The 20,711-nt window shown below is 41.8% G+C and overlaps 1 protein-coding gene and 1 long non-coding RNA gene across 4 annotated transcripts in view; one reads left to right on the top strand and one right to left on the bottom strand.

Moving 5' to 3' along the window:
- Positions 1–1,693: 1,693 nt before the first annotated feature.
- LOC117456187 (uncharacterized) lies at positions 1,694–2,007 on the bottom strand. Its single transcript, XR_011644628.1, has 3 exons — positions 1,980–2,007; positions 1,854–1,887; positions 1,694–1,754 (listed from the first exon to the last, which is right to left on the bottom strand). It is a non-coding gene; the product is annotated as an uncharacterized lncRNA (long non-coding RNA).
- Positions 2,008–11,251: 9,244 nt separating this feature from the next.
- slitrk6 (SLIT and NTRK-like family, member 6) overlaps positions 11,252–20,711 on the top strand; it is a 114,761-nt gene continuing 105,301 nt past the window's right edge. Inside the window, exons 1-2 of one of the 3 annotated variants that reach the window (XR_011644369.1) lie at positions 11,252–11,338; positions 11,889–12,078. Coding sequence is in view for 1 of the 3 variants with exons in the window: in XM_071205461.1 (XP_071061562.1) it covers positions 20,555–20,597 (43 nt within the window). In the remaining 2 variants the exon portion in view is untranslated. Of the gene's footprint in view, positions 11,339–11,888; positions 12,079–20,349; positions 20,598–20,711 lie in introns of those variants that run through there. The other 2 variants (XM_071205461.1, XM_071205463.1) reach the window with 2 other exon arrangements.

The raw sequence follows: 20,711 nt of genomic DNA on the forward strand, positions 1-20,711 counted from the left end.
CACACAATGTGTGTTTAGACAATGAGGCAGATAAATTAAATGACCCCTGGATCGCTATTTGGCAGCAGAAAGGATCATGGAAATAGCACTTCTAATCAGAGTATGGTCGAAGCCGCTGGGGTTTTGTGTAGCTACGGTCACTTGGACTCGTTGTGCTTTGGTAGGCCAGCATGCAGAAAAACAAAAGCGTTGTTGTTTCTATACTTCTAAATGAATAATAACAACAAATGTAAAGATTTTACGTGCAACTATGAGGTCTTGCAGATATAAATATAATGGATGAATGTATGCCTGCCTATACTACGGTGGCCGGCAGGTGCAAACGCGGAACAACGGCCCAAAACGCATACATTAGCAGGAAACACCTGCAAATAATGAAATGAAAAACAACAGAAAAACGCTGCACGATATGCAAAGTCCAAAGCACATACAAATCCCAAAATCGCTCCAGGCGGCGCGCTACGGGGATCATATTGATGTATGACCAGACGTAGAGAGAACGAACAAGAGTGATGGAATTCGGTGTGTGTGTGTGTGTGTGTGTGTGTGTGTGTGTGTGTGTGTGGTGTGTGTGTGTGTGTGTGTGTGTGTGTGTGTGGGTGTGTGTGTGTGAGAGAGAGAAGAGAGAGAGAAGAGAGAGAGAGAGAGAGAGAGAGAGAGAGAGAGAGAGAGAGAGAGAGAGAGAGAGAGAGAGAGAGAGATTAGACTATGTGTTTTGATTGACTTGATTAAATGGATTTACTACATCAATGTATGTCTTTTCAGGCTGCCATGTTTTGTCCTTTCTGTGACCAACATCTGGGGACAGTTCAAGTGTTCTGTGGCTCCTGTGGCAAACATGTACAGTTTTTGGCAGAAGTTGAACACAACAGTTCACTTTTTTTTATTGTGTCTGTTTCAAATGCAAGAAATAAGGATTCAACACACTACTCTGTTAAGAATACTAATTGGCAGGTGCATACACTAGTTATCAGCATGAAGGACACCTTTTTTCATTGTCTGTTTATGTGAAATATGTAGAAGCCATCACAAAACAAAACATGTGTATTATATTATACATTCATAATTATGTATTAGTTCTATCTTTATAGAGAACATTATACATTTAGAATCAGATTGTGAGACAGTGAGCGGCTGGGAAAGTCACACCGCCATGGGGCACAAACAGTTGCTGACGTGATGTTTTCTTTGCTTTCTCAGGCGTTCCATAAGGAGGGTCAGGAACTCACGCTTGGGACCACCAGTGTCCCCTCCATCCTCAGTGTGTGCCTCATCATCAGTGAACTTAACTGACATCTCACGAGAGGGGTCGAATGAGGCACCTTTGAAGCCGCGGATTGCTCCATCCCACACATTGGCTCTGTTAATATTGAACCTGCTGCCAGATGTATTTGTTATTTTTGCAGAGAGTTCTGCAACAATGTCCTCCGCAGTCAGGTATTCTGTGCTGGGAAAGACAACGTGATGTATTGTGATATTAAATGATGAAGCTAAGATTTACAGTACAATTAAGTGGTAATCGTAACAATTAATACCTTTGCTCCATTTTGTCTTCTGGCTCAGACTGGCTATCAATAATGATAAGTGCACACACATTTTGTGTAGTTGCTGCAGTGAGAAGACAGTTGAATAAATATAAAGAAACAATATCTGATCTTTGAAAAATATGCAACTGTCAACATCGTTTACCGATAGAAGTTGTTCTGACCCGGGGCAGACTGGACCTCTTCCTGGAATGGGGTTGGTGCTCCATCCTATTTGTACCCAGGAAACAAGTGCACACAAAGGTATTTATTGATTTCATGTTCACAAATTCAAACCTATGGTATAATTACATTTTGAATTAGTCTTACCCGATCAGACGCTGGTTGTGGGTGCCTGAGAGGTCTGATAAAGGTAACTTTATTCAAACTACTGTACTGTTAAAACATTCTGCTTCTTGTGGCACAAAATAATATGTTGACAATGTTTTATTTTACCCTGGCAAACTGTTGTCCATTCGTGGAGTGTTCACTTTTGGAACATTTGACTGACTGAAATAAAAATAAATTCACTTTAATTAAGAATAGATGCCACGATAAATCCAAACTGACCAAGGTACATTATATTGTTGACCGTCCTTTAACTCTCACATTAGGATTTACATTGGGGCACGATAAACCAACTCCTCTCTGCACCTAATATATCTATATGATGTCAAGAGTTACATTTTGGTGCACAGTGCCTTCTCTTCTTTTACCTTCTTATATATCGACTTTTTCCACTTCGATCAACTTTGTTTCCTCCGGCTTCAATTTCCATCACTCTTGTTCTTTCTCTCTATGTTTGGTCATACATCAATCTGTTCCACGTAGCGCGCCCCCTAGAGGCCTGGAGCACTTCCGGAATGTTTTTTTTGTATGTGTTTTGGACTTTGGACTTTGCATATCATGCAGCGTTTTTTTTGTTGCGTTTGTTTTCGGGGTTTGTGTGTTGTATTTAGTTTGCATCATTTCTGTAAATGCAGCGTTTTTCTGTTGTATTTGTTTTCAGGGTTGGTTTGTTTTTCATTTCATTATTTGCAGGTGTTTCCTGCTCAAATATGCGCTTTGGGCCGTTGTTCTGCGTTTGCACCTGCCGGCCACCGCACTATAGCAATGAAGAGCAATTATTCATAATTTATGGTTAATTGGATAACTCATGAAATAACAATCTAACATTGTACATGTTTAAATAAATACACATGTTATCAAACATAGTTGCCAATATTAGTAATAACTCACACCTGGGGGGTATACTGCGAAGCAGGATTTTCGCTTAGCCGGCTAAATTCAGGGAAAACTCCGGCTTTCCGGTCATCCGAAGCTGGTTCTCTTTTTAGCAGGCTAGATCTCCATGGTAATATATGCTAAGCAGCTAACCTGGTCGGGACCAGGTTAGGTTGCAGGCTTAGAGCTCAACTCAGTGAAAGCACCGCCTGCTGACCAATCAGAGCTCAGTGTGCGGAGTTTAAAGCGATCAAGTCATATTACAGGAGAAAGGAAATACAGAAAAACTGCCGTCGCAGGAAAGACGGCCGGCAAAAATCACCGACTGTGTGAACGTGAACATGAATAGAATATCACCTCCCACCTTCAGAGCAATCTGACTATTATAACATAAGCGTTAAGAAAGCTTAATTAAATATCGGCCACAACATAAGTAACCGGATCAGAGTACATTAAGTACAGTCCACGGCATATCACTTCATAATGTATCATATCATATATCTCCTTATCTGAGTCAGCTGAGCCGTATCTGGCCGTGCAACACTCACAGTGTCACATACTGTATGCAGAAGTATTATTTTAAGCAACACATTAAGTTGACGAAACACTAGAGACAAATGTAATTGAAGTCAGATCGTGTTTTAGACGGGGCAGTGATATCATAAACCTGTTAATGTACGCATTCAAACACTTTTTCTTTTGCCAGCTGTGTTCACCTTGCAGGTGCAGCTCTGTGGCTTTTATCCTGGATAAAGTGTTTAAGTCATGGATGTTTAAAGTTTAACTTCTTCATTTTTGACTAGTATTAAAGTTCACTTTTCATTCAGGAAGTATGACACTGCGCTGTCAGTACGCTTCTCCATGTTTGTGATTGGTCGAATGCTCCAGATACCACCCCTTTCATGTGAACGCGCACCTAACTAGATAGGACACGGCTGGCTTGAGCGATCCACTTGATAACCAGCGTCGTAGTACAGTTTAGCGAGAGCGCGTATGTTTTGGATTAGGCCAACCGGCTAACTCAAACATATCCAGGTTAGGTTGAACCGGCTTCGTAGCATAGGCCCCTGATGCTAAGTCCCATTAATCAAGAGATGTTTTTTTTTCTGTTTGCAGTTTACCCGCCTTTGCCCATCCACACACCTGCTCTCAATCAGCCTTGTTAGCCCTTTCTCCCAGCCAATCAGCTGCTTCCCTGCTCCTTAATTACCTCACTCCCCTCACCTGTGCTTCTCCACCACCTCTCCACCTGCACTTCATGTATTGCCTTGTCGGTTCGATTAAATGGTGTTCCGTTTTTGTTTTAGCTGTTGTAACTTTTAAATGCACTGTAAGGCGACCTTGGGTGTCCTGAAAGGCGCCTCGAAATAAAATGTATTATTATTATTATTATTATTATTATCCCCTTGTCACATTACTTTTTTTAATCCTTGGTTTATCAATTTTGGCTTTCCTTCAATAAAAAGTATTTTTGTTGTGGTCTACAGTCTGCTGCGTTTAAGTTCCACTGGCTCCACTCTTCATCACAACTGAACTTTTATGGTGACAAATACTACAAGTGGCCCTGTCTCTTGCCCAGCGCTGTAAGCTGTTAGAGTTTGAACTCAAGTACCTTTATTGAAATCGGGAAAAAATATATAAATTGATCTGTTTCCTGGTTTTAACACTTTGTCAGTCTCAATCACTGTTGTTTTGTTTACCTCCCTGGAAATAAAGAGGGGTTAAAAAGAGAATGGTAGTTGGTGAGAGAAGGCGTGTGCATCCCCCTGTGGTAATTACATATTGATCCCAGTCACTGAAGATCTAAACGGCGACGCTGCGTTTAGTTTTATCTTAAAAGTTACGTGTCTGTTTTTCTTTCTTTGGCCCTTTAAATTATACAGTGGCTTAGAGAGAGAAGAAATGATATTCAGCTAATTACATTTTCATGGAGCCGTCCCTCTTTCCTTGTCTCCCGCTTTCAGGTCTCTGCTGTTATGGACTTTACAATTACTTGATAATTAAATGGTGGAGGTCTTTCTACTCTACTGTTTGCAAATTCCTTTATTCGTTCTACGAGAAAGACTTTTTAAATTATCCAGTCACTCCCTTATTCCGCCTCTCACTCCTCACTCTCTCTCTCTCCGTCTTTCAGAATACAGTCGTTGTCTGTCCAATGATCCAGAACAGCCTTCAGTGTCCCCCCGCTGATGAATTAAAAGTGTTCCTCTGGCATTCGAGGCCTCTGTGGAGGATTCAAAGGCAGGAGGCAAATAAAAAATCATTTTCTTTGAAGAAGTGAAAGAGAAAAGTCCCTTCGTCATGCTCATACCAAATGGAGGATATTAACAAAATGTTAACGGCATTGGCATCTCAAGGCTACCAGCAATACAACATTTAAAAAAAGGCTACTAGCATTTATGGGAAAATGCACTTCAAAAGCTTTAATGTGGCAACACTAATTACATGAAGCATTCTTGATGCATGAATGAAACTGCGTGGCTCTAAGAGCTGCTGACTGTTTTGAGAAGTACAGGGACACCATTTTAGCAAAGGTTTTATATTTGTCTAGAAGTAGGTATTCCTCCTTTTTTTTGTATTTCAAATCAAAATTGCTGCTCCTGCTTGACCCTGATTTATTGTTAAATTTCGACTAATTTATTTCACAGCACTCTCAGGGTTTGGTTTTCAGAGTGCGCACATGTCACACATGTCTGACTCACTCAGTTTTCCATTGAGCTGGTGTTGCATCACAAAGCTATGCAGTGTGGATTAGTAGAAGAGCATTTATCCCGACGATTCTTAAACACCTCTGAGGCGGGCCAATATTCTCAGGTCTTGCTGAATCATTACTGCACATTTAATAGGTAGTATTTGTTAACGTTTTATACGTACATTGTAGTACTCCAACGGCCTTAATTCGAACAAGATAGTCCTTTCATAATCTCCTGTTTCTCTAACGGCCCGTCCACACGGCGGCGTGCGTTGAAGCTTCAACGCTTCTGCCCATTCACTTTGAATAGGGTGACATCACGCTTTGCCGAACTGCATTGTGGGAGCGTTGCTTCGCTTTGCTCGCGTTGCTCGCATTGCTCGCTTCAAAAGTTGAGCAATGTTCAACTTTTGAAGATTCCGCGGAAGCCAATCAAATCATATGCCAGTACAAGCTCGAACCAATCAAACTGTGTGCTTGTGTGTCCGGGGCGGGAGATTCATGTGAGATTCACTTTTCACTTCACTTTCACTTTTCACTTTTAACTTTCACTTCACTTTTCATGTGAGATTCACTTTCTATTTAAACACTTTCAAACTTCTTTAGCAGCTGTTCATTGACGCTGAGCTTCACTTTGAATACTTAACTGGTTTAGCTCCATTTCATTGAAATGTATATCATATTTCCTTATCTTTCCATTGCCCTAGCCAAGCCCAAAGTCGTCTTTCTGTCTCTTTTCTACACACTTCATCTCAATCTTTCCCTCTTTGGCTTGAAACCAATCACCCTTCATTCTAAAAATGTGATTGAATATCTTTTTGAAACAGTCTCATATCATTCTACCTTCGCTTCCTGCTTAGTACCTATTCGATCCATCCCAGGACTCGAGGGCCAAAAAGAGCAATATTCACTTATATTCAAGTCAACGAAACTGCATAATATCCCAAAGATTGGAAAATATTTTTATCACAGAGAACTGAAATTGCAGGAGCAGCCCATGTTCAGAAATATCAATTGCGACATCGTTCACTTATTGGTTGAAGTAATATCCACAGGAACCTTTCCAAATGGGTGTCCAGCACATCGATTATCAGTCTTATCCCGTCTATTCTAGGTAATGGAAAATTGGTTGAAGGGATTTTTGACTCACTATCTTTACATCACTCAAAAGGTTGCACATTTAAAATTGGTCATAAAGGTGCTTTAGTTTCTCATAAAGGTTATATGCTGACAGTTCGGCTGTTTTTGTCTTGATGCCTTTGGGCTTATTGCCTTTTATTCACTCGTCCAAAAAAGCAAAGCTGATGTATGAGACTGGATTTTGACCGTTTCCTTGATTGCTTTGCATAATACATGAATATAAGTTTTACATTTGTATGTATCATTGGAAGCATTCCCAACTTTTCAATGTCAACTGTGGCTTATGTTGACAGATTGTTATTAGTAAAGGCCCTGAGATGCTTGATAGCTAAGTCGCTATAATGCAACTGCTTATTCTCACACAAAGACCAGATAGAGCATTCATGGCCAAGGCCAATGAAACATAATCAAAAGCACTTTTCATTAACTTATACAAGTGTGGCCTAAGTGACAACAAATCGTTCTCAAAAAGACTCAAAAGCACAGCGCTTCAAAGGAAATTGGCATAAACAACTTGTTTACCCAAACTGACTTGTTTATCCTGAATTAACCAAAGACTTTCAGTGAAAGGTGCACATTAGCCTCAGCGTGTATAGCTGCTTCATATGGGCTCAGAACAGTCTCATAATACACACATGCACACAGAAGGATTCACACTTGTATTTCCGGATCCACACTTGTGTTTTTCAATGCACACACAAATGTGTTCCGTTTCATATACATGTAAATAAAATCCAAATACAGAAAAAAGTCTTACATGTGTATTTTTGATCCACACATATTTGTTTTCCGTTTAAATCCCCTGAACCTGCAAACACAACCCGCTTTCTGTGCACGGATCGCTGTGCATTCGTGTGTGGGTTTTTTGAGACTCCCCTGACGGTCAGCCAATTCGTACTTGTAATTTTTTCTATCTATAGCCAATCAGATGTCTCCTCAATTCTAAGCCAATCACATGAGTGGGCCCCCACGAGGGTAGATGTCTTGCGTTCATGACGTAGCGCTTCATGTACGCATTTTGCGCAGTCCGGAGCTGACAGGTCCATGGAGCCTGCCTGCAGGCGCTAATGTCAGGACATCTCCACTCTCAGTACAGCGCCACTTTCCGAATAGGAAATGCACGCAAATACAAGCCTTTATATTATTAAGGTACAGCGCCACTTTCCAAACCATTGATGAATGCTTGTGTACACAAAAACGGCAGGCAAAACCGTTTTAAATGTGTGTTTCCTGTATGGCGAATACAGCTGCTTTATTTATGTCTGTATGAAGTTGTTGTGAGTGTGGAGGGAGCAGCTACAGGTTAGCTTAGCCTAATCGATCAGTGCACTACGATGCCAGTGCTAGACAGTGAACTGTCAACGGGGGGAGCCCCGCCGGTCATTATCGGCTCTTAATAGTTTGATCGGTGCTCTCTATAAAGGCCGACCAGGAGAGCTGGATCTGATCGATATAGACATAAACGCGAGTGAAGTGTAACCGGACGTGAGAGAGAGATCAGATCAGCTGCTGAGTCTGACGGAGACACGCTGCTCTGCATGATCACCTGATGCTCCGCCCTCTGTTCAGCGAGCTGACCGGACTGCGCAAAATGCGTACATGAAGCGCTACGTCATGAACGCAAGAAATCATACCCTCGTGGGGGCGCGCTCATGTGATTGGCTTAGAATGAAGGAGACATCTGATTGGCTATAGATACAAATTACAAGTACGAATCGGGTGAGCGTCAGGGGAGTCTCAAAAAACCCACACACGAATGCACAGGAAGCTGTTTGTGTTTGCAGGTGCAGAGGTTTTAAATGGAAAACAAATGTGTGGATCAAAAATACAGATGTAAAACTTGTTTCTGTATTTGGATTTTATTTTTAAGTGTGGATCCGGAAATACAAGTGTGAATCCTTTTGCGGATCATGAAATACAAGTGTGAATCCTTCGGTGTGCATGTGTGTATTATGAGACTGTTGAGCCCATAGCTTTAAAGTAAGTTTGCATCTTGAATAACACAAGAGACTTATTTTTTACTTATTTTCTTCACATGAATAAACTGCCAGTCCCACGGTAATTGCTATATTTGATAGGAATGTAATTTCAACCTCTGAGGTGTATTCTGCATTGTGCTTTGTGTGCCTCAGAAAAGCAACAGGAAGTGTCTTTCTCAGAGATGTTATGGCTGACCATCTGATCCGAAGTGCAATAATTTAGCCTTTGAGGATCAAATCAAATCAAGTTTTATTTATATAGCACATTTATAAACGATTTATGGTCGAGCCAAAGTACTGTACATAAAATAAAAATAGCCAACAGTAGAGACACTTTACAGCAAATACAACAGCACAGATTGTTCAGAATATCAGTATGAGAAAAAAGACACCCTCTGTCCTTAGACCCTCACATCGTCCAAGGAACAAAGACAACATATAGGATGTGGCAATTTTTGTTGATTCTTTGTGCATCTAGGCTGCTCAAGCAACACACGGAGATAAATAGATACCTCAAAGATGAATAAGTGATCTCTTGTCAAAACTGTGTATTCATGTGTTAAGCATGTTGTAAATCGATACAACTCCAGTCGAGTACAATGTCTTTTAAAGCTGTGCTACTACATTGGCTCATGCTTTTGCTGCATGAGAATCCCCTTAGCACATGCAAACGAAAAGAGTCAAGTCAGCCTTCTTTGAGCCAGAATGGCCTTCTGGGCAAGAGGAGAATCGTTCTATTGTTTCTGTACCATGAGCCTGTTCGGTACCCTGCAACACTGGATAAGACCTGAGTGGAGAAATGTAAAGAACCACTGACAGATTCACAACATAATGGTGGACTGTGTCACAGGCACTCCCGCAGCCAGGAAAAGGTTAAGAGCTTTTCAAAGATAATGTGCCATTTAGGAAATCCGAGGAGGGCTGGTGCTAAATTTGCCTTTTCCAGGCGGATGAGTGCAGAGCCAGAGGAGGGAGACCTATGCTTCGTGCCATTGAGCAGTGATCTGAACCCCCTGGCCTAACCTCCCTCCCCTCGCCTTGATGAATGAAAATAAAGTTCTGAATAATATATTGGAATATATTATATTACTGCACCATCGGATAGATTGAAATGAAGGATTCAATCAAGATGTGCTGTGTACAAAATAAAGTCAGTAATCTTGCAGGTTGCAGCTACCTAGATATTAAGGGAGGCAAATGTGGCTTTTGAAACAGATGTCATACTCTAAGGGGAGTAGTTGTTGATATCATCTTGACAGTGTCTTGTTTTTCTGCTCGTTACTAAGAGTCTCAAAAGTTATTCTGTTCATTTTGGTGCACAAACATCATGTTCTTATTTAGGATTTCATTTCCAATGCATTATGGGGAACATGTACTATTAGGTTGACTTCAGTCGTACTCTACTGGATAAGCGGATGCTATGTTTTACTCTATTCATAATAACGGGTTCCAAATAGGTTTGTCATTTGTGGAAAATAGTGATTCAGTCTTCAGAGAGATCCTTCACTTTCTCATCCCGCTACGACCTCCCACTGCACTCCAAGTGACATCATGTCACATGCAGGTTCCTCCTGTGGCAAATTAAAAGGCATGAAGTCAGCCAGGGGGAAAACCCTCCCAGCCACATGAGTCATGTATGTCCACAAATCTTCCGGAAAGGCCACACAGATAACAAAAATGAATAAATAATGTGAAGTAATGGGAATGAGATTTACTAATCCACACACAATGTTATATGCAATGCTGTAAAATGAATCCCAATATCCTGTCAAGATCCTCAAATGCAGTTAATGATGTTGTCTGTGAAACATCGATTCACATTTAATCCATCATGTCCTCAGTGCTGCTCTTGCAAGCTAAATGGCTCTGCAAGTCTTGCATACAGCCTAGATCTGTCAGGAAAGGTTTGATAAGGACCTCGTTGTATTTTGTCTTTTTTTGTTGTCTTTTCTTCCCAACAGCTCTTGTCTGTGGAGGGCTCTAAAATAAGAAATCCCTTTCCGCAGATATAATTAATCACTCTGGGAGAAAAGGGCGTGTAATTATTTAGGTTACCACAGAACTCTCCGAACCTCCTCCACCTCAATCCCCCCCCGCCCCTTGACTCCACATCGAGGAGAGGCTTTTAGGAGGAACACAGCTGAACGACTAAAACACATTTTTCTGATCGCAGTTTTGTTTGAAGGACAAACTCATGGCCACCATGCAGACACATCTTTAAACCCCCTGGAGTCGGTGGACGCGCCGGCGCGTCCAGGTGCGCATAATTTTACGTAATTAATCATATATTTTCGATTATAAGGAGTAGAAATATGATTCAGATATCCGCGGAATCGCTGGAAGAGTAGCTTTCCAGTGGTATCTCCTGTGAGACTGTAACCAGGGCACAGCAGCCAAAATGGCCGCTCAAAGCAGCTGGACTTTACACTGTGTGAGATTGGTGGATTCGTGTGTCCGTCAAGGAAATCTCAGCCGGCAGCCATCATGGTCTGAAATGACCAATGGACATCGAGAAATCACTAAGGACCTACCCACCAAGTAAACAAAACATAAACCACGTGTCTCCCATCAGTTTACGCCTGTGAGCAGAGAGAGAGAGAGAGAGAGAGAGAGAGAGAGAGAGAGAGAGAGAGAGAGACTAAAAAAAACGTTACAGTTGCGACTTCACTAGAGATTGTTTTCGCTAGCAGCAGTGAAGATAGAGCATCAGAACCTGAAGTTTTCAACTCTTCTGAAGAAGACGAATACAAAGACAACAACAAGGATCCATTTGGACATGGGTGAGTGTAAATATTACAGTGATAGTGTACTGGCAATGTGTGGGGAATACCGCGAAAATGAACAATAGGTTTATTGATATATATTTTTTATCGAGAGTCATGAACTTTTTCTTGGGACAAAACAGACTCTCCATTAGCAAACATTTACTCTGTGTTAACGTTATTTTGGTGTGTACAAGTGAGATTACATGTGTAGATGATTAAATTAATCATGTATTCGTCCCACAACGGAGACATTCACAGTGACATGTTTTTGCCATCGATTATTTTATCATACTGTTCTGTACAGATGAGACTTTGTAATCAGATGTAGCTATGTATATGTGTGTCTGTGATTTTATACTGAATGTAAAGTAACTGGAAATACCTGTGTGTGTGTGCGTGCGTGTGTGCGTGCGTGCGTGCGTGCGTGTGTGTGAGATCGAGAGAGACTCCTTCTCGAACCCCCCAAACTTTCTTTTTATGTGTGCATTGTTATTTGTGCTTGAGCAACATTTTACTTGAACTTTATTTCAATGAAATTAGTTGTAATTATTGTCCTACATTTTAGATGTTTCACAGCTGTCTGGGCCTAGTGGCCCACAGGCGGCGTTTATCCAGCAGCCACAACATCCATCCGTGCCTGCCCCCAGGTCAAGATCTACTGTGGCTCAAGGGCCTTCACCAAAGCCATCACCACCAAGGACCAGCAGACCAGCATCACTACAGCTGCCTCCACCTCCATCTGCGGCTGCCACCAGGTCAATATACACCTCAGCACAAAGGCTCCACCACAGCCATCACCTTCAATCCAGCCAGCAAGGAGGTCTCGTGGAGGTCTCGTATAGCACTTGTACACCCCACCTACACAGCAGCCCATGCACCATCACCCCCACCTACACAGCAGCCAGACCCACTGTCTTGGAAGACAGACAAAGACCTTGACACTGTCTTGACATTTATAATGAATAGTTGGTTGAAAGTTCTGATGTTCAATTTTGTAAATAGTTAGATTTTCCAATTTCTTATATTTATATAAATAGTTGGTTGAAAAAAACATATTTATAATAAATTGTTGGTTGAAAAAAAAGGTTGAATGCTCAATTTGTATTTGTACACATCACATGAACCTTGGTATGTAATATGAAGTCATTATTCAGTCCTGATGTATCTCAGTCCCTGCTGTGGTGAAAGTAGAGTGATAAACACCTGTTTTACTCAAAATTCGAATTTAATTTTTTTCATTTTAGACATGAATAACACATTTATATACAGTGTAATTCAAATATTTCACAGCTTTTGTGATCCTAAGACTTTGGTAACCAAATCTAAAACACCAAAACAATTCGATCACATGAGTAGATTTGTGTTTTCACAAGAGTTTTGAAGATTTTCCGAAAATCGGATGTCAAATTTTAAGCTTTTGAGCTACTTATCTCATCAAACAGTGCTCTAAGGTGAGTAATTTGCATATATAGCAAGACCAGAGATTGCCCTGAGCATTTTGATATGTAACACATGGGGTGCCACGTTAGAAGAAATACATTTAAAAGGTGATTTAAGAAAACATCTAAAAATCGAGAAAATACCCTTAGACTCCAGAGGGTTAAACGACTCAAGCATACATTTTTCCTTTTAATGTTTATTTTATTAGCTTTTCTTTTTTAATGCTTAATGTCTTTCATTTTTTGTAAAGCACTTTGAATTGCCTTGCGTTGAAAAGTGCTATATAAATAAACTTGCCTTGCCTTGCCTTACAAACATAAGAAGACATGGGCTGAGTGGAATGTGTTTTATGTATTTTGTATTTGTATTTTTTGCATTACAACCCGCCAGAAAAAAAAAACGTCATTAGGAATGTTCTGGCATTTATAGATTCTGCAAGGCTTTTTAGATCTCAATCTAAAAAGTGTTGATGATGATAGGGACGACGATAATAGTTATCGAGTACAGAATGAAACCGGTAACAGAGCAGTTGTATCCCTCACACTTTAAGAGGAAAAAAGTGTTGGCAAGGTGCAGCGGCAGGATATTTGTTGAGCATGAGTGAGATAGTGAAAGAGGGAGGTGGGATTGCCTCGCCTCTTTTTTCCTCCCCTGCCTCACACGCAGGCACTTATACACACTCCTCCTTGCTGATGAAGAGTTCAGCATCAGTTCACCAAAAGATTAATACGGAACGATGAACACACCCTTTGGAATGGTCCTGGCTGATTCAGAATTAGCCCGATTAGAGGGGACCTCAGCTAAAAAATCCCCCAGCAGACGAGGCCAGCAGCCCATAGAAAGTTGCTATTGTGCAGCGTCAGCGGGTTTGCACCAGGCAGCCAGAGAAGAGGGAGGCAGGCCAGTAATGTGAGCGCTGCCAATTGGATAACACAAGTGTCTAAATGAGAGATGGCAGCACTCGTCAGGAGGGTGATTGAGCCATGCTTTCTATAGGGAGGGGAGATGGATAGTGTGCTCTCTGTATGCTATGATGCCCTAAACGGAGGGAGAATGAACCTGCCAGAGGACTTCTACACAACATATAGCTAATTCTCCTGGTTATTAAGGAGCTGTCATGTCGCTGTAATCTTTCCCCTCAGTGATGTGAGGACCTGATTAAGCAGGCTGCTAAATCAGATCAAACGTGTGCACTATAGAAACAACACCGGACTTAAAACATGTTAATGGCTCTATGAGAGATGCCTTTATCTAAGAGTGAAGCCAATCATAATGATAACATGCTGATGGTTAGCAGGTACATTGTTTATCACAATGTAGCTACATCTTTAAAGAGAAGCGCCATCTTCTTGGTGTTGTGTGTGGGGAGGCATGTCCCAAGCCACTGCAGCACATCCAGGAGTATTGGTGAAAAGGTACAAATGAAAGAAACCTGAGCAGTTACATTGAATGACTAGTGGTGCAGTAATCGCAGAGGACAATGGATGCATGTTTGTATCCAGCCTCATAGCCAAGGGTTTTAAGATCTTATCAGCGTGTGGGTGATGGTAATGAATGCTGTGTACATTAGGATGTGTTCCTTTGGTGTTTTCAGGCCTGCGTGCAATGGAAACATAGATGCAAGCCCATGCCGCCCCGTCTCCACTGACCCATCTGTGTCTTTCATTGCTCTCCCACACACTGTCTCTGCTGCTGCACAGCGCAGACTCTGAAGTGACTAATACTTCCTGCAGCCAGGGGAAAGGCTGTCAAGCTCAATTATATGTATGAAGATCTTGAATGTTGTCCTTTGCATTCCCCAGCAAATGACAACACTTGGCAAATGAAAGTAAATTGAACATTGAGGACATGATAACAACGGTCCTGCGGTGATTTACATAAAGCTCCACACTATGCCTGCTTCCCACTTGAACTGTGTGAGGACAGGTGGAAAGGCTTTGATGCTATATTGGGAGGAGTCGACAAGTCAAACGGAAAAGCAACAGCGAGCCTTTGAAATGCCGACACTGGAAAGGCAATTTTTCTAAGCTCAATATATCTGTAGCTATTCCATGTTCTCTTCTGCGGCTTACACTTTGTTGCTTCACATATATAGAAATACACAAATCCAAACCTCAGAGCTGCTCCATCGTAATGACTAGTTCCACAGAGGCAAAGAGGGGTTAGCAGACTTGCCGGCGTGCACCGTATCTTTTCATCCAAATCTTTTCATCACGCGAGTGATGAGAACCAGCAACATTTAAGCAAAAAAGATTCTCAATTCTCCCTTCTGCTGATTGTGCACCCGATAATTGTCCCATTAAAACGATCAGGAACTATTCTTCACAACTTCGAGCTATAGCAAGGTCTTTGTATTGCTGTTGCACACCTGGGATGACCGTTAAGACTTTGTGTACCTAGCTCGACTTTGTATGCATGAATGATTTCCTGGACGATAATACTGCCAACATGACCTCTACCAGTCCCTCAATAATTCAAATGGAGACTTCATGTGTCGGCAAACTACACTATGGTGTGTGTGATTGGTCGACACTCTTTTATTCGATATTCCTATTGTACCATTCCTTATGCTGCGTTCACACCGGACGCGATGCGAATATTCGCTTCGCTCTAATCGCTCCTATCGCATCGCTCTAGTCTAACGGCCCCTACACGCGGTGGCGTGCGTTGCCGCTTGGCGGTGGGCTTGTCTTGAGCTTGGGGAGTTTACGCGAGCAACGAGACCAACAACCAATCACATGAATCTCTCCTGTCAATTGCATAAAATGTTTTACATGTCACAGTTTATCTGATGAACATTTATGACATTTATGCCTATGTTGCTATTTTACGCAACATTCCATACTGGCTATGCTTGCTAGCTGTCCATTCAAACGAAGTACACTGGACATAAACTCCCCAAACAGGCGAAAACCTACCAGTTTCACCCACTGTCTCTGCCACCTCCCTCCATGCCTGGCTCCTCCGGTTTGTATCCCGGTAGGTGAACAGGGACTGATCATAAAGCACCGGGTGATTCCCTACCGCTACGATTATTTTCTCCTCCATTTTTTGGCATATGAGGAAATGAACTGCGGTCTGGCTCTCCCAGCATACACGCGGTTTGATTGGCTAGCGCTTGTACTGGCAGATTTGCATAAACGGGATTTGATTGGCTGACGCCTCCGTCGAGAAGTCGAAAGTAGAACATTGAACATTTTCAATATTCGCTTCGCTCAAATCGCTCGAGTTTCACCGCGGCTGCCAGCTGTGTTTACTCGCATTATTCAAACAAGACGCGCTGGCTCGGGAGCTACAACTACAACAAAATGAACATATTTTACAGTGATTAAATTGTAATACACGTTTCAAAATGATGCCGAAGTAACAACATACTGATACCGGTTAGTGAAAACCATGAATTAATGCTTTGACAAGTCTGCAGACAGACGGCAGGCGAACACCCTTTTAAAATGCGTGTTTTCTAAATGGAGCTTGGCTAAGCTAACGTTGTATATGCTCATTCCACACTCATAACAACGGCCTACAGACATAAATAAACCAGCGACTGTATCCTCCATGACACAGGCAGTCTGTGGTTTGTACTTGTTTAACTTTTGTCCAGTTTCTGAACAGATATGAGGAGCTGTGATCTCTGTGTGCTAACTGCTAACGGCTGATGTTTTCTGGTTGAACGTCAGTGACGGCAGGTCGAGATCCTCACCGCTGATTGGCTTCCGCAAGAACGCGTCACGTGAATTTGGCGCTGGAGTTGAACAAATTGAACTCTCGCATTTGACACATGGTTTGACACGGCCCCGTTCAATCGCGTGATTCGCGCCGCGTCCACCGCTTCATGCTCGCCGTTGGAGCGAATTTGCGTCTCTGCATTGACTTTACATGTAATCGCGCCGCCCCCAAACATCGCATCGCGTCCGGTGTGAACGCAGCATATCGGTTTAACACACTGCTTTGCTTTTTTGACAAACAACATTGACATTCGAATGATCTTTTCTGTACAACACAAGTAAACGTGTGGAGGATGTTAAAAATACTCCCTCTCAGCAGGTATTCAAATCTGACCTAATGGTGCTTACGCTCTTGCCAAGCGACTCACACTGAGTAACAGAGAGTGATGTCGTGGCCTTCATAACAGATAATGAAGATAAATGAAATTTTTTCAAGGGCAAGGTGCCACACAATTTACTAACTCTTACTCACATTTGTATTAGCAACACACATACATCCAGGCGTCTAACTAGTAGGAACACTGGAAGAATGCAACTGTTGGTCATCAGATCAGTAGAATATAGACCGGCACAGTCAAAGCTAACACGATCAATACATTTCATCAAGTCGGCGCCATGCATCGGTCTCACAGGTCATGCAGGCCTTGGAACAGGCACCAGGTCACAGTGAGGCTGAAACAAGATCTTCGGTCAGCCAGTGAGAAGAAGGGTCATGTAGGGAGAGAGAAGAATCAGAAACAGAGTGAGAGAAAGAGAGGAAGGGGACCTTGACAAGGGCGAACGGATGAGAGAACACTTGAATAACGGCGGTGTCATCTTACTGAGTGAGGGACAAATAGAGATCAAGGAACTGAGGGTAAGGACATAAGAAAACAACAATACGCTCCATTTTCTTTTATGGGATCTTGAATGTGGGAAAGGTTAACGAAAAGCTGTGCCATAGAGGGAGGCAAATGCTCATTCAATACCCAGCCAATGTTATTTTTAAGGTCTTGGCCTCGGTGTCTGTGGATTATTTTACAGGTGAGCAAGCAGAGGTTGGGAAATTAGATTTAAGGTCATCACAAAGAGTGCACGCTCCTTCTTGCAATAAACTCACAGTGCTGAGACTGAAACAAGATTGTTGATAGATCTCCAGGGACGGTGCTGCAGTATGAATATAAAGTTACAATTACAGATATGGAATGAGGAGAGGTTAGAGAGAAGCAAATCTATAAAGGGCAGTTTTGCTGTTTCACTTCATTGACTTTAAGTGTTTCATTGACGTCGACTCAACTCTTTAAAAACCTCCATAACTCTCAGTCTTAAAAATAGGCTTTGCATTGAGTTCAAGGGAACGCTGAACCTGAAATCAGAAGAACGACGTATGGGGTCCTGACTGAAAGGTCTGTTGTGTACACTTCAAAAAGGACTTCTTCCACACTTAAACGGAAGCTCCTGCTGCGGCATTATCAACTTTTGGCATATGAGGTTTTTAATTATAAATTAATTTCAAAAGGGCTTAAGACGTCCAGCCGAGGCAATTGGGACTTTTTAGAATTTTAAATGACAATGTCTTTCTTTAAAGTTTATGCGCGGCTGACTGCTGGATTAGAACCTGTATAGTTCTCTTTTGTCGAGCATGTGAATTGCTGGCTGGATGTGGTGGTCTAATCAAAAGCGCTGGGCAGGCTGTGTGCGTTTGGGGCTGCCCCAGCCGCTGTAACTGACAGGGTACCAAAGACTCTTTGGCAGGACCACTCCCCCATTCACAGTTCTCACATATTCGACTGCCTAGGAAACAAAATTGCTTTATTGCTTTCTGATGATAAGAACCAAATCAGACGGTGACGGCACAGAAAGGCTGATTATGCCTTTTTCAGGTTACGTGCGATAATTTGCCTCCTTTTACATTTCCTTTGTTGTATCACATTCTCTATTGAAAGAATGGGCAGATGGGAAAGTAGTGCAGCAATATAAATGCTTTTCTTCAGGGAAGGGGAGGACACTCCTTCCTGAGGTGTCCTCTCCTGATACCTTTGTCTCATAAAAAGAACCTTCATATATGCTACAAATAGAAGATGTTCCCACCATCTTATAATTGTGAAGCCAATTCATCGTCCGAGAAATAAAACAATAACCTTAAAAATAATAAAAAGCCTGTGGCAGAGAAGAACAAAGAAGTATTCGGTAAGGTGTTAGATAATTGATTTATCCCATGCCTCAGAGGGATTCCATTGAATTGCTCTATTTAGAAGCAGCAGAGAGAAAGACGGAGAGGGTGAGGGTTATTACGGGGGTATTCTGGCGAGATATATTTCTCTACTCTATAACACTGCCATTTTTCTCAGTGTACACAAAGTAAGAGTTTGCTCGTTCATGAAATCCCCCCCTCTCTTAATGATCCCACTCATTCTGATTATGGCATCTCCATTCTAACGGAATACTAATCGAGCAAGTAAATGGTTACACGTTACTCCGAGTGAAGTTCAAGACCTCCAGTAATTTGGTTTGGCATTGGAGTGGAACAGAGTTTAATAGGTCTGAAATACAACAGCTCATAAGCGGAATTAAAACCGACACGCTGGTTATGGACCCAATGTATGTATGTGTGTTATCTTCTATGACGGCATACATGCACTTCAGGTCAAAATATGTGTATCTGTGCCTTTCCCTTGTCTTAAGGGCATATATAAAATAGTAGGTAAATGCACAAACAGTTCTAAATATTTACATGCCAACGATAAAGCTGATCCACTCCTCAAAATCAAGAATAAGAATTTCACGATGAGTTAATTAATACAAGACATGATGACCAACACCATGATGGCATAAGAGCTTAAAGCATCGTGCCTGCCCATAACATTTTACATCAGTAATGTTGGGTTTGTGCTTTTGCTCAAGGTGTCAAAAAAATCCAGCCCATACTGGGAAGAGTGCTTTAAGAGCGTTGGAGCCAATGTTTTTCAAACACCCTGCGCTGACACATTTATGCATTCGATTCATTCAGACACTCAGCAGCAACAGCCAGAATCTATTAGCCTTTGGCTTGAAGGTGGTGTTCATTTTATTTCTCACTTGCATCATTCTAAAACTTGGATACCAAATCTCTGGATACCATTAACTCATCCTTACAGCGCCATTTAGTGCTGTTGAACTCTCAAGTGATTAATTGTTTTCGACAGCGTTTCGAAAGGTCTCGAGCAGCGTGTGAAGTAACCCCTGCATGGTACATTTGCAACTGTATGGTTATTCTTAGATTGAGCTTGACATTTGATTCCTACATTCATCACGTAGAAATAATCCCCATCTGATTAGATTTTTTCCACGTTAAAATAGAGAAAGACGAATACATGAAAAAGACATTCCCAGCACAACGGATGTTCTCCCAATTATGTAACCCCCTGCAGGTGTAGTCGCCAAAGGTTAGCCCTGCAGATATTAAAATGCCATGGACAGCATTTCAGCATTTTTAAGGATGCCAGAGGAGGATTTTTAATTATAAATTGACCTGTGAAAACCTGAGGATGTGAGATCTAATAGTAATTTGCAACAATGCTCGCTTTGAGGAATAAAAGTAGGATGGAAGTCTCTTTTGCCTGGAGAGGGCCGTGGGTCTATTGCAACAACCTGCAAGAATATGCAATAACCTTGAGGACATATAATAGGAATAGATATGCAGGTCTTTACCCTGCCTACGTTATTAAAAAGTGACTTATTTCTTCCATGGTGGCCCATGATACCATGTTAGAGGCTAAACAACTTCTATTAAAACAGAGGCTGACTGGTGGTTCCATTTTGTTCTAATGTTTGCAAGGACTTCTGTATTTACAGGAAGTGATGACACTAACACAGGAAGTGTAAATGTTCAAAGTAAAATTCCCAACTGACAACTTTGTGTGACTGGGAATTAAAGGAGCAGGTCAATGCAGCAGCAACAGGCTTTAGGTACGTTTCTAGAGCTGGCAGGGAGGAAGTAAACACACAAGAAACCTGCTAGCCAAATAAATCAAGACGCATCTTTCCTGTGGGGACCGTTGAGACTTAGCTGGGGGAAGCTAGCAGTGCTAACCAACAGGAAACGATGCTGCAGAGGACTGCTTTCTCAAACCTTCTTCTGCTCGTAAGTAAGTGTTTCCATGATGTCATGTGTAAGCATACATGTAAATCAGTTTGATATAAGATGCTAAGTAACTTGCATATCCTAACAGTGACTAGTTAGCACACAGCTAAAGGCTGCT

This window comes from Pseudochaenichthys georgianus, chromosome 2 (assembly GCF_902827115.2).
Source record: "Pseudochaenichthys georgianus chromosome 2, fPseGeo1.2, whole genome shotgun sequence".
In the NCBI taxonomy this organism is placed as follows: Eukaryota; Metazoa; Chordata; class Actinopteri; order Perciformes; family Channichthyidae; genus Pseudochaenichthys; species Pseudochaenichthys georgianus.